Source organism: Amborella trichopoda, chromosome 2 (assembly GCF_054954075.1).
Source record: "Amborella trichopoda isolate Santa Cruz 75 chromosome 2, AtrichopodaSantaCruz75HAP2 v2.0, whole genome shotgun sequence".
Classification (NCBI taxonomy): domain Eukaryota; kingdom Viridiplantae; phylum Streptophyta; class Magnoliopsida; order Amborellales; family Amborellaceae; genus Amborella; species Amborella trichopoda.
Genome location: NC_142337.1, coordinates 39188443 through 39202029, shown reverse-complemented (window position 1 = coordinate 39202029; position 13587 = coordinate 39188443). Strand labels below are relative to the sequence as shown.

General features: G+C 35.5%; 1 protein-coding gene across 10 annotated transcripts in view; it reads left to right on the top strand.

Annotated features, from left to right (window-relative positions):
* Positions 1 to 13587, top strand: part of TDP1 (tyrosyl-DNA phosphodiesterase-like protein) — a 93770-nt gene that overhangs the window by 59874 nt on the left and 20309 nt on the right. For 6 of the 10 annotated variants that reach the window (XR_016049435.1, XR_016049436.1, XR_016049434.1 and 3 more), the window contains exons 10-11: positions 5051 to 5185; positions 8586 to 8735. Coding sequence is in view for 6 of the 10 variants with exons in the window: in XM_011631039.3 (XP_011629341.1) it covers positions 5051 to 5185; positions 8586 to 8735 (285 nt within the window). In the remaining 4 variants the exon portion in view is untranslated. Of the gene's footprint in view, positions 1 to 4675; positions 4844 to 5050; positions 5186 to 8585; positions 8736 to 13587 lie in introns of all 10 variants that reach the window. The other 4 variants (XR_016049433.1, XM_088858320.1, XM_088858321.1 and 1 more) reach the window with 1 other exon arrangement.

Below are 13587 nucleotides of genomic sequence, written 5' to 3'. Positions count from 1 at the left end.
TGTATGGCTGATCTTTTTTCCTCTTATATCCCTTGTTCTAGTCCTGAATAAGTTAAAAGACTAGATGGTTCTCTTATTTCAATCGAGAGAAAGAGAACCATACACGTTACTCCTGTTAATGTTTCATCCACCTTGCACGTTTGGATGATTGTTCTTGATTTATAACTGTCTATCTAATGAAATACAAAGATAAAGTTGCTAATCTATTCCAAGTCTATCACGAAATGGTTAAAACTCAATATGATGCGCAAATTAAAGTCTTGCAGTCTGACAATGGCGGTGAGTATGTGTCAAACAAACTTAGAGATTATCTTCATGATCAAGGGATTGAGTTCCAAACAACATGTCCATACACACCTCAGCAGAATGGTTTAGCTGTCTTGGAAGTCGCTCGAACTAAGTTCCAAAAATTTTCTAGTCTGAAGCAGTCCTCACTATGCCCTTTTAATAAACCACATGCCTCTCTTTTTCTTAAGGAAAATCTCCTGCGAAAATTGTTCATCCCAACTCACTCATGTTCCTTGTGCCTCCCAAGGTGTTTGGTTGTGTATGTTTTGTCCACATCTTTGGTCCAAAGAGGGACAAGCTTAACGTTAAAGCTGCCTAATGAACTTTTTGGATCTCCATCTCATCAAAAGGGGTACAAATATTATGATTCTATTACTAAGGTCTGCTATGCCTCCATGGATGTCACTTTCTTTGAATCTGTTTCATACTTCTCCTCGACAGGTCATGAGTGCTCGCTTCAAGGGGAGAATAAGATACAATTTAGTGAAGAGAGCACATCCGTTGTTCCCTTTTCTATTCCCACTCCACTTTTACATGAAGAGAGTGGTTTATTTGAAAGAAATGGTTCCCATTCGGAGAAGGAGTTGAAGACGTATACCAGGATGAAGAAATGGTAAAACTCAAAGTTCTAAGTGGCCATACCTCAAATGTTAACCTGGAATCAGAAACTGTTCCTGGCCCAGGTAGCTCTTTCACCCTCTCAGATAATCCTAATAGAAAACTTCATATTCTACAATTGTGTCTCTCTCTCATCGTGCCTTCATGTTTGCTCTGTTTTCTATTAAAATACCTTTAGTTTTGAAGAAGCACTTTCATAACTTTCATAACCTCAACGAACTGATGCCGTGGGTGACGAGTTGCAAGCTCCTGAGCGGAATAATACATGGGAAATCACTAACCTTCCTGAAGGGAAGAAGGTCGTAGGATGTGGATGGATATTCACTGTGAAATACAAAGCTGATGGTACCATTAAAATTCACAAAGCAAGATTGGTTACAAAAGGTTTCACCCAGACTCCTGGTATAGACTACCAAGATATTTTCGCTCCTGTGGCCAAATTGAACACTATGAGGATCATTCTTCTATTAACTGTTAATAAATCGTGGCCATTTCATTAGCTACATGTTAAGAATTCATTCTTACTTGGAGACATTCAAGAAGAAACCTATATGGCCATGCCTCTTGGTTTTCAGATTAAGGGGGATACAAGTAAAGTTTGCAAGTTAAAGAAGGCAAAATATAGACTTAAATAGTCTCTTAGAGCAAGGTTTAAAAACGCTGAAATTTGGGTTCGAAAGGAGTCAAGCTGATCATACCCACTTTGTGAAAAATGATATTACTGGAATTGCTGTCCTTATTGTCTATGTTGACGATATAGTTGTGGCAGGGGATAATATGAAGGGCATTGAGGATCTTAGATCTTATTTAAGTAAGCTGTTTGATATCAAAGATTTAGGACCCCTTAAGTATGTTTTGGGAATTGAAGTGGCGAGATCAAAGAAAGGGATAATCATCTCCCAGAGAAAATATGTGTTGGACTTGTTACAACAAATGAGTTGAAGTGGCAAGATCAAAGATAGGGACAATCATCTCCTAGAGAAAATATGTGTTGGGCTTGTCACAACAAACAAGAATGTTGGTATTTAGACCTACAGATACTCTTGTAGAAGTCATTCATAAACTTCATGTAGGAAGGGGAAAGCTACTAAAAAAATCCTAATCAAATGATGAGCAAGCTTATACATCTCATAATGACTCGACCAAACATTTCTTATGTGGTTAGCGTGGCCAGCCAATTTATGCATGCACCACGTAAACCCCGCCTCGATGCTATATACAAAATATTAAGATATCCCAAGTCTGCACTTGGGAAAGGGAAATTTTTCTCAAATCAGGGGCATCTTGATGTTGCAGTTTACACATATGTTGATTGGGTTGGTTGCCAAATTGATAGAAGATCCACAACGGGCCATTGTACCTTCATTTTGGAAAACCTGGTTACTTGGAAGAGCAAGAAGCAAAATGTCGTGGCAAGATCAAGTGCTGAAGCGGAGTACAAAGCGATGACTCATGGTACATGCGAAGTAATGTGGATTAAAACTGTTCTTTTTGATTTGGGTGTTCAGGCTTCCCATGACTCTATATTGTGACAATGAAGCAGCCATTCATATCGCAAAAAATTCCTGTTTTTATGGAAGGACTGAACACATTGAAGTAGATTGTCACTTTATCAGAGAGAAGGTTGCAACCAAGATCATTCAGACTCCTCATGTGAAGTCTAATGATCAACTTTCAGGTACCTTCGCCAACACTGTTGGACAGGACATATTATATGATGTCACCAGCAAGCGGGCATGATTGATATCGATGCACCAGCTTGAGGGGGAGTGTTGGAAATAAAAAGAATAAGCTTTATTGTATTTAATGGACAACTGTTATTTTTCTTTTCTTTAGTCCTTATTTGTCTTAGTCTCTAAATAAGGGCAATATTGTCCATAAGTTTTAGTTAGGGTTCCTACTGAATGTTATAAGAGGAGTAGGGGTTACAAGTGACCCCTTTGTCTCTCTCCTTTCATCATCTTTATTTTCTTTCCTCTCTTTCTCTCTCTAGATCCTATCAAGCTATTTTCTTCTTTACTTTAATTTCAACTTCTTTCTCACCAAAAAACAAGAAAACTCTCCGAATTGTGAGTTTTTAAATTTGGATTTACTAACACCCTAAATTTTACATAGCTTAGATGAGCTGGATCTTAACTTGAATCCAAAAGTTGGCTTAGGGTTTTCACTTTGGGGTGTATGAGGAAGCTTTGGCAAATATTGAAGGCATAATTCACCTTGAAGGCAAAGATTGAAGGACCGGCCTCGAAACTTCTATTGACATTTTCAATTTAAATTCCTAGAATTTATGTACTTTTAACTTTATTTTTCTACTTTCTTTGTTGCATATACTTTTTAATTTTTAATTTTTAATTTTTTTAATTTTTTTTTTTTTTTTTTTTTTTTTTTTCTGATTTTGTCATTTTCCCTATTTTTGGGCTCTTGGGGTGGCTCGAGGCAGACTCGGGCGAGGTGACTCAGAATCACCCGAGTAACTTGGGCCAATTAGGGTCCAAGTTCCATGGCTGAGCCGTATGTTCGAACATTGGGGATGGGGAATGCCATTGGCTGACATATTTCATCTAATTGGCATCTAAAATAAGATGTTTCTTAGAATAGATAGGCACTCTCTCATTTATATGACATTTGAATCACACATCTTGTTTGATTTGCAGTTCATTTATTTTTGCTTTAAGGATTGGGATAATATCCGAAAAAGTAGTAAATGTTTTACTCTCTTGTAGGCTTGGGATAATATCTGCTAAATTGTAAAATGTTTTGACATTATGATGATGCACTACTGTTTTATAGAAAATTTCATTAAGATGCACTTTAATAATATAATCTATTTTATTATATATTATGTAATAAAATAAATATAAAATGCACTATGTTATATATTATATTATGTTATATATATTATATAAAATATATTTATATATATTATACATTTATGTGATATAATATATTTTAATATATATTATATGTTATATAATAAAATAAATATAAAATACACTATATTATATATTATAATATGTTATAGATATCATATATTTTTATTTAAATTATGTCCATATGTTTGTTTTGTACTATTATATATATATATATTTATTTATTTATTTAAATTAGGAAAAAGTTATATAAGGTTGCAACCTTAAATGTAGAATTACATACGCACCTAAAAAATACATCGGAAAATGTTGTTTTAATGCTGAAAAATTGATCATCTCGACATCGAGATGTAGGAATATGAAAAGAAAAATATTTTGAGTACCAAAAATAGTGCATCTTGCAACACATTATCTAGACCGTCCATTTTCAAGATTTTCATATGTTTATTGAACTACTTGATTTTAACCATTTTTGTAGATTAAAATTTGATAATTAGATATGAAAATAGATTTTAAGGCAATCCTAATGCTTTTCTACACCAACATTCCATATTATGTTAAAATTTGGAGGTGCGCCTTAATTGGATTGTTTAAAGTTGCAACCTCATAGAAATCACACCCTTTAAATTATGTCCATATATATTTTTTGTACTATTATATATTATATATATATATATATTTAATATAATATATTATAAATAAATAAATAAATAAAGATATATATATATTATATTATATAAAAGTAATATTTAATATATAATATTTTAATAATATTTAAATAAACATGACTTTTATTCCAATAGGCTGTCAAACACAGGTACCTAGAACTTCTTTAGCTTTCCAGCAAGTTATGAAGCAGGTACACTCAAAACTTCCTTAAATAACTTCTTTCTTCTCAGCAAAGAAGAACTTCCAATTTCCGAGAGACATTTACCTTCCAGTTATCAAACAGGCCCTTAAAGAGACTTGGTATATACTGTTGGGAGTTGGCTGTGTCAGACCGATTTGACTCAGATCAAGACCACGATGAGTCCCAATCTCAGTCCGCTTTCGTAAACTATGTTTTGGTAAACATTTATGTGCTTTGTGGTGTGTGGTTGTACATTGGTTGAAATTGTATGTGAGTCTATGTTGATTAAATTGTGCAACTTCTGTTATTTATTTTGTTAGACCTGCTCAATAAGAACAATGAATAGAAATTGCTTTGAATACTTAAAATTTTGCAATTTCTAATGTATTTGGGCTTCTTTTATGCTTGTTTGTCATTTATTCAGGTACGACTGATTGCTTCTATTCCTGGCTATCACCAAGGGCCCAAGTTGAACAAGTGGGGCCATATGAAACTGAAAACTATTTTGAAGGAAAGCAAATTTGAGAAAGAATTCCTGGGTTCTCCCCTTGTTTATCAGGTATATCTAGTTTCTTTCTGGACTTGCTAATTGTGGAGAGAATGCACTCTGATGAAAATATGGATGTTTGGGTGTTCTTTTCCAAAAAATTGAGAAATTTTCCTTGCCTTAATGCATTGTATGCCTTTTGTTAAGTGAAATATGTTGGTCATTGTAGGATACAAGGTATAAATATCATGCCTAAGTTTTGAAATCCAGAATGAATCCAATATGGTATTTAATAAATATTCTTGGATCTTATCAAGATTGGACATCTCAAGTGCTTCTCATAAACACCTTAGTCCATATGTTTGTGTTGTATCTTAAACATCCGAAATGGAAGCCTTTTACAGTGCAAGGAGTCTCTTATTTTGAATTTCAGGTTGATTGTTTTCCCAGTAGAGGCAGTGAAACTATTGATTGAAAATCCCTTGGATGTGAATATCTTTCTTGTTCAAATTATTGTGTGCATGATAATTGAGGAAGGTTTATCATAATTCTAAGTTCCTTTGTATTCCCTCTTTTGTGTAAGGAGCTGACAAAAAGTCCAATAGTAAATCCCTCAATTATGAATATTCTATTTAGGGTGATCGACCTCAATTTCATTTTGTTCTAGATATGTTTGAACAACTTGTATGGTAGGATTTACATTGGGGTGGGATTTACATTGGGGTGTGGTTTACACAAGGCGTCCATCTTAAACAATCAAAGTAAAGCGCCCCTCCACACCCTTCTGGAAGATGTACTATTAAGTTGCCTCAATTCTACTCAGCGTGTCTGAACTTTCTGAACTGAAATAGGTCACTTTTTCATACTTTTTTGAAGATTTAGGTGAGTTGGCAACTCCACTTTCCATAGTGTACTCTCACATGTTTTTAAGATTTAGATGAGCTTTCTTTCTTCTGAGCTTTTTACTTTTAATCTTTCATTTGGGAGTAGCTGGTAGAGTTCAATGATTCAAGATGCAGTCTCTAGCACGATGGGTTGTATTGGGCTTCATTGACACGTCCTCACCCACCGTTTCTTCTTCTTTTTTTTTGTTTTTGGCACTTGAATGCCCTTAAAAGCTGTAGTGTTGAGTAATTATATGATTCAAGTTTTCAATTTTTTTCTAGTGTTGTTCACTGCATCTAATGTGTGGCTAGCTGTAGGAAGCTATCACAGCATTATAGTAACCCGAGGTATCATACTAGTCTCGATATACACCAGATAATGACATTCTGTCTAGCATCACCTACTATTCATGTTTGGGATCATAGACATTGAATAAATTTGGAGGCAACATGAATGACATATATCCTGAGAAGACTAGAAGGATCAAAACAAGAATGTTATTTATATTCTCTGAAGAGCCAAGGATGTCATTAGTATCATGGCCCAATTGACACCAAGCAAGTTCCCATACATGCCTTTGGAAGCCATACTTCCTTACAGAGATGGGGACTAGCGAGACAAGGAACCTGGTATTTTAACCGTCTAAATTTTCCTATGAAAAGTTCAAAATGGGCCTGGAAGTTAGAGGAGGCATGGGGTGTTTTCTTGACATCTAGCCTCGCTCCCACTTGTCTTTGGTCCACTTCTATGATTTGTCGATTGTAGGTCCCCATATGGTGCACAGTATGTATGCCTACCTAATTTTAGTCACTGAATTGTAAGCTCTTTTTCTTTTAGGGGGCTTTCAATAATAAGTTCTTAAAAATCAAAACAAAATTGCAGAGCTGCTGAAAGGGTTATTATGCTACATTTTGCCTAATCTTGTGCCTGAAATTGTATCAGCTGTGTCTTAATTTGGAAACATATGTTCATCACTAACCTTTTACCTTGCTGGAACTTGTATCATGGTAAACATTTACGTTGATTTTGTTGTTGTTGTAGTCACCCTTGTAAATATTTTGTATATCTATGTGGTTAAGAATTGCAAAATCCATTTAGAAAAATAAATTATAATGAAATTAATGTTATTGACAATAAAAACCATTTTACCTAGGGACATGATTTCATAAATCTGCTTTGGCATCACCAAGGTATTCGTGAAAGTAACATGCCCAGTCCATTCCAGCCAGAAAATTATAAATTTTAAATTTTGCCAGCAAATTTAAAGACACAAATATTTTTTAAGAACCCTAATATCGAGCCAGAGAACACAAAAACTTTAGAGTCGAAATCAACCTCAAATCTTTCATTTTTTGAACAAATTGACATGGGGATATGATAGATACTTCAATTAAGATTCAAATGCCCCAAATTTCACGAAACTTTATTCACTATTGATATCTTTATTAAAAAAATTGCGGATTTTTCACTTCAAGAAAATTTCAGGAAAAAACGAAGCAAAAAAAATTGATATAAAAACATGTAATCAATAGTAAATCAAAATAACTAGTTTATTTGATATATAAGGCCTTTATGATCAAATTTCAGTGATCAATTCCATAAAAATCGATGAATTGATCGATCAGAAATCAATTTGTTTGGATAAAAACAGTTTTTCGAGCAGTAGTACTTCAGGCCCAAACAAGCCTCAAATCTTCATCGTTTTGGAAAAATTGAAATATGTAAACGTTGGATCCTTCAACAATCAATCAAAGCACTCCATTTTTATGAAAATATATGACGTATTAAAGGTGCATTTGATAGAATGGCGGAAATTTCTAATTTTCAAAACTTTATAATTTTCAAAAATCCCCATTTCAATCCGCCAAGAACTCTTTGTTTTTCGACTTTTGATTCAATAATCGATGATCTATAGAAAGTTTATGGTGTATAGCATCAATATTTGACCGAAAAAACAAAAAAAACTACAAAATGGAAGAAAAAAGAAGCTGCAAAATCTTGTTCTATGAAAAATAACGGGCATGTGTCAAATAATGGCCGTTATTTGATGCGTTAAATCGGTGTTATAACGGACGAAAACAATGGTAAACCGGACCGATTAGAAAACCGACTGGTTTTGAAGAAAAACCGTTGGTTCGACATGGAGCCGGTCGGTTTTGGTCCCGATTTTTTTTGGAGTGTGCCCCCTTACCTGATGTACCTTAAAACCGGCCCTAACCGGAATCGCCACCCCACCGGTAGCGATCTAACTGCCGGTTCCGGTTCTTGCCGGCCGGTTTTGCGAACACTGCTTGTCACCTAGAATTTATTAAACATGAGGAACATGCGAATTTTAAAATTGAACTCAAAATGCGTTCCTTCAGAAAAAATGCATTCTGGATAATCATCAGGTGTTGTCATTGGTTGAAATGTCTGAGATACAAAATGATATGTTACTAACAGGTCAATGCATGTTAGAATTACATCTGATTATTACTACATGTGGTGTCCTTTGCTACTTGTATTGTATTTTTGATGATTTTAAGTGCAAAAAATATCTAATGGTAGCTTAGCAAGTCGAATGAAAACATGCTATTTTTGGTTGCAGTTTTCCTCTCTTGGGTCTCTGGATGACAAGTGGATGACAGAACTATCTTTGTCAATGTCTTCTGGCACATCAGATGATGGAATCCCTTTAGGATTGGGTAAAGCACAAATAATATGGCCATCTGTAGAAGATGTTCGCTGTTCCCTTGAGGTATCCTAATATAGCAAGTACTTTTCCTATTGAATAGGGTTTTCTGTTATGTAACTTGCACACGTGTCCATTGTTTTTGGTACCTGTGAATACACTAAAGGACACAACACGTGCCTAACACTTTATGGAAACTTGGACATTTCTTCATAACCATATTTTTAATATCCCTTTTTTTTTTTTTTTACTGAAATGTGAGGTAAAGTACTCAGTGTCACTTAAACTCCCATTGTCCCCCTCTCGGAAAATGACTTATGCACATGTCCTGTCAGGAAGGCCTTTTTTAAGACTGGACGTTTTTATTGGATACTGACATGCATATCTGGGTCTACCTAACATACGCTTCTTGTATGATCTGAAGCATTTCCAAGATGACATTCTGATATCCTTTATTAGGTTCACTTTTAGCCTTCATCAGCTTTCTTACTGATGGGATTATTGAGTTTAGCATAGCACCATATTATATGCCAAAAGCACAGTTTAAGCAAATGATAGGCCAGGATATCTAGTTTCTATGTTTTTTTAGTATATTCAAGGGTTGCATCAAGAACAAATGATATGGCTAGTTTCTAACTTTCCACATTTTTTGCGAGTTTCTGTTTTCATGAAATGGGTCATTGGACATAAAACTCAAATTTCTGAGATGTCAACTGTATAATTTTTCTATTTATGATCAATATACCTCCTTATGACTGAAGGAATTCGTCTCATGACTCAATTATCTGCATGCTTTGCATATTGATTTCGCCTTTCTTCTTGGCTAAGTACTATGAGAACTGCAAAGCGAAAAGTTTCTTTGCTGGTGTACGTATAATGAGAAAATTTTGTTATTAATTCAGAGCGATTATCACAAGGGGAAATGCAGAAGATGTTCAGATATTACATGGAAAGAAGAGAAATGGCAAAATCCGAAATTGGCCATTTGCTATTTGTTAAATATAAACAGAAATGGTGCATATACAGCATCCCCAATTTCTCAATCCGAAAGTGGGCATATGCATAAATTGACATACCTTATTCACCACTTATGATATAGCTGGTTGTGTTAGTGTGAGATATTGTAAAGCCCCTGCAATACTCCCGTACTTCTCCGGTTCTCTTAACAATTCTGCCTCATCCCTTTGCAGTCGTTCATTCATGGCAACAGGTTTTCCCAAAGGGTTATTCATTAATATTAGTTATTAGTTTTTCATAAAAAATGTGAGTCATACTCTGTTGAGATAGCTTATTTTCACTGGCACCTCGATCTACTTCTAGCGGAAGAAAATACCTTAGTTCTCCCAAATCTCTCATTAGGAATTTATCATTAAGAAATATCTGCACATTAGAAATTAGTACATCTTGTAGTTACAATATTCGCAACATATAGAAGCACAATTCTTTCTTCTTTGGACGAATATGGAGTGGTTAACGTTTGCTCTCTTAAATCCTTTCTTCTTTAATGCATTATGAAAACTTTGAAACCATGTTTTTTATGCTTGCTTCAATCCAAAAATTGAGCGATTCAATTTAAATACGTGCTCTCTTGAATCTGCCTCAATACATCCCCGTGGTTGCTCCATGTAAACTTCCTCTCTTAACTCCCTATGAAAAAATGCAATCTTTACATCCAGCTGGTAGAGTGACTAATCATAGGCCAAGGCCAATGATAAAATAATGTGTACTGTCACATTCTTAACAAGTAGACTGAAGGTTTCTTCATAATAGAGTCTGTGCTGTTGATTAAATCCTTTAGCTTCCAACCTTGCCTTGAGTCTTTGTAGACTTCTATCTGATTTGTATTTCACCTTATATACCCATTTGCAACCTACCACATTTTATCTTCAGGTCTTTTAGCAATCTCCCATGTGTTATTTACTTGTATGGCCTTGATTTCTTCTTGCATATCTTCAATTCACCTCTTATCCTTTGTTGCCTCTAAGTATGTTGACGTTTCTCTTAAGGATCTCACTCGAGAATACTTGATATTTGTGAGTGAAACCCTCTATAGCTTATCCATCTTTCAATAGGATGTTTAATGCAAGTCATCCTCCTCAAAGTAGTGGCCTCAGCATATGCATCAACTAGAGTGCTTACCATGGTGTGATTCAGATGCTCTATGGGCTGGTTCGTGTGTTCATTTGCTGGTCTTTCTGATGTGCTTGTTTGCTGGCCCATCTTAGCTCTTCTTTTGTATACAGTGACTTCATGTGTCCCATTTTTTGTTGAGCCCCTACAAATGATCGAAAAGTCCTCCGTCCAACCGCCTAGGCTGACTTTTGGACACAACGCCTAGGCATTTATGAAGCGGACACTATTAGACGGCCAGAACTAGGCACCCGACTAGGTGGTCGATAGGCAGGAAAAGGCGGCCTGGACAAGTTTGGCGGAAAACAAATTCGGGAGGGGGCAAAACTGTCATTTTACCCCCTTAAAATGGGGGATAAGGGTTTGGGGGGACCATTCTTGCCCCCCAAAACAATTTTAGTGAACTTTAGAGTGAGAAACAACTTCAAAAAAACTAGATTTGAAGATTCTTTGAGAGATCAAATTTTTTTTCGAAATGTTGCTTTTGAGTTATAATTATGTCATTTACAGTCTAAAGTTGTAAATGTTTAGGTTTGATTTGTGCTTCTGGCATCTTAAATTCTTAACAGTATTTTATATACAAAACTTATTAAATAATAAAACAGACAATTCTATATACAATAAAATGGGGGGAGGTGTGGGGGATCTAATTTTTTTTTTTAAACTATCGACCGCCTTTGAGTCTGGGCGCCTGCCTAGGCAGCCTAGCCCCCCCTCCCACCGCCTAGGTGGCCGCATTCAACTTATTGAACATGGCCCCTACTTTGGCCTGTAAGCTTGTCATCCTCAAAGAATGTCATTAAGTCTTCACTTTGATTACAAGGAACAATATCTTCATCATCTCCTCCTTTCACAACATCGAGGTCAACAAATTTCGGCATCTGATGTCGACTTATGAAGAGTAGTTCGTGTCATTCTTGTGTTTATTTCTTTCCGTTGGACATGGACTTTAACCTCCAATATCATTCTTTGGAGGAGCAAACATTTTCAACTCATCAAATGTTACAAGTCGATAAACAAAAATCCATTTTGTTCGAGGACAATAACATCTATAGCCTTTATGATCATTCGAGTATCCTGCAAAAATACATATTTCTGCCTTGGGATCAAGTTTGTTCCTAAGACTACTATCAACATGGACAGAACAACAAGATCCAAAACTCCTCAAGATATAATAGTCAGGAGTTCTTTAAAGTACTGTACGTTATGGAGATTTTCCATCCAACGCATCTATTGGAAGTCTATTTATCATGAAGGTGGCTGTATGGACAGTCCATAAAAACTTTTGAACTCCACTAGCAAACATAGGAGATAGTCTAACGTCAGTTTTATGTATATGTTTCCTTTCTACCACTTCATTTTTATTTTCGATATTTGGAGTCGATAATCCATGAGAATGGAGAGATTGAGGAAGATTGCTGCATACCAATGAATTGAAGGGGGAGTTAGGACAACTTTGAGACCAGCCGTGTTGTATGAGACGGAATGTTCGGTGGTGAAAATAGGCTTATGTGGGCTGGTCATTTGCAGGTTTGACCTAGAACAACACCGATTATGAGGGGTAATTTGGTTCAAGCAAAAGGCTCTAAAAGGGCAAGGGGAAAGGATAGAACTAGTGAGAAGAGATTTGGTGACTTATGGTTTGACTGAGGGTATGGCCCTTGATAGAGTGGAATGGTGAAACAAGATTCATGTTGCCAAACCCAAATAGTTAAGATAAGGCTCGGATAATGATGATGAAATGGCAACTTGACATGTTTTCCCAACGGACAATTATGACCAATAAACTCACTAGGATGATCAATATTGGAGGAGTCCTTGTTTATATAGCAATGACCAAATCTGTGATTTTACACAATGGAATCCCTATTAAGACAACAGACACGACCAGATATTGGAACTTCTTTGACTCATCATCAACTGCGTACAACTCTCCACGTTGCGAGCGGCCAGCAGACATGATCCCCAATTGTTGGTCTTTAGTGAAACATAGTCAGGAAAAATACAAATAAATGATTTTCTCTAGCCAATTGTGATAGAGAAATAAGATTACCTTTGAAATTAGGGACAAGGAAAATACAAAGAAATGATTTTCTCTAACCAATTGTGATAGAGAAATAAGTTTACTTTTGAAATTAGAGACAAGGAAAACATTTTTGAGATTTATAGGACCTTTAGAAGACTGAATGGTGGCATTCCCGGCATTTGTAATGTGGTGAGAGGACCCATCTCTGGTTACAGTAAACCTACTACCTGGGTAAGGACATGGCAGGAGAACGTACCTGAATATCTTGTTAAATGGTTGGCTGTTTAATTATCAACAAGTCATACATCTTTAGATGAATATGTAATGTCCAGATTCCCCATAATGTATTCAACGTAGCTAACTGTCCTCCAACATTATGAACACCACCCTCATTACTCACAGCTTTATCAATAGAAATATCTAGAGCTAATGGTAACTATTGGGAAAGGAATCTTGGGGAGAGTAGAAGATTCCATGAGATCAAATTACTAGAAGCTAATGGTAATATATATATATATATATATATATATATATATATATATATAACAAAATGAAATTTACTGTTTAAATGTGAGGAATATCTAGGGTTTACTGTTCGTCTGAATAGTAACTAGGTCTTACTATTCATGTGATTCATGTGAACAAGAACTATTGTTACTTCATGTGGATGGTAACTAGTGTTTACTATTCACATGAACAACAACTAGAGTTTTGTTTGTATCAATGAACGAAAATTCGGTCGCCTTCCCGCCGAGGGGGCCT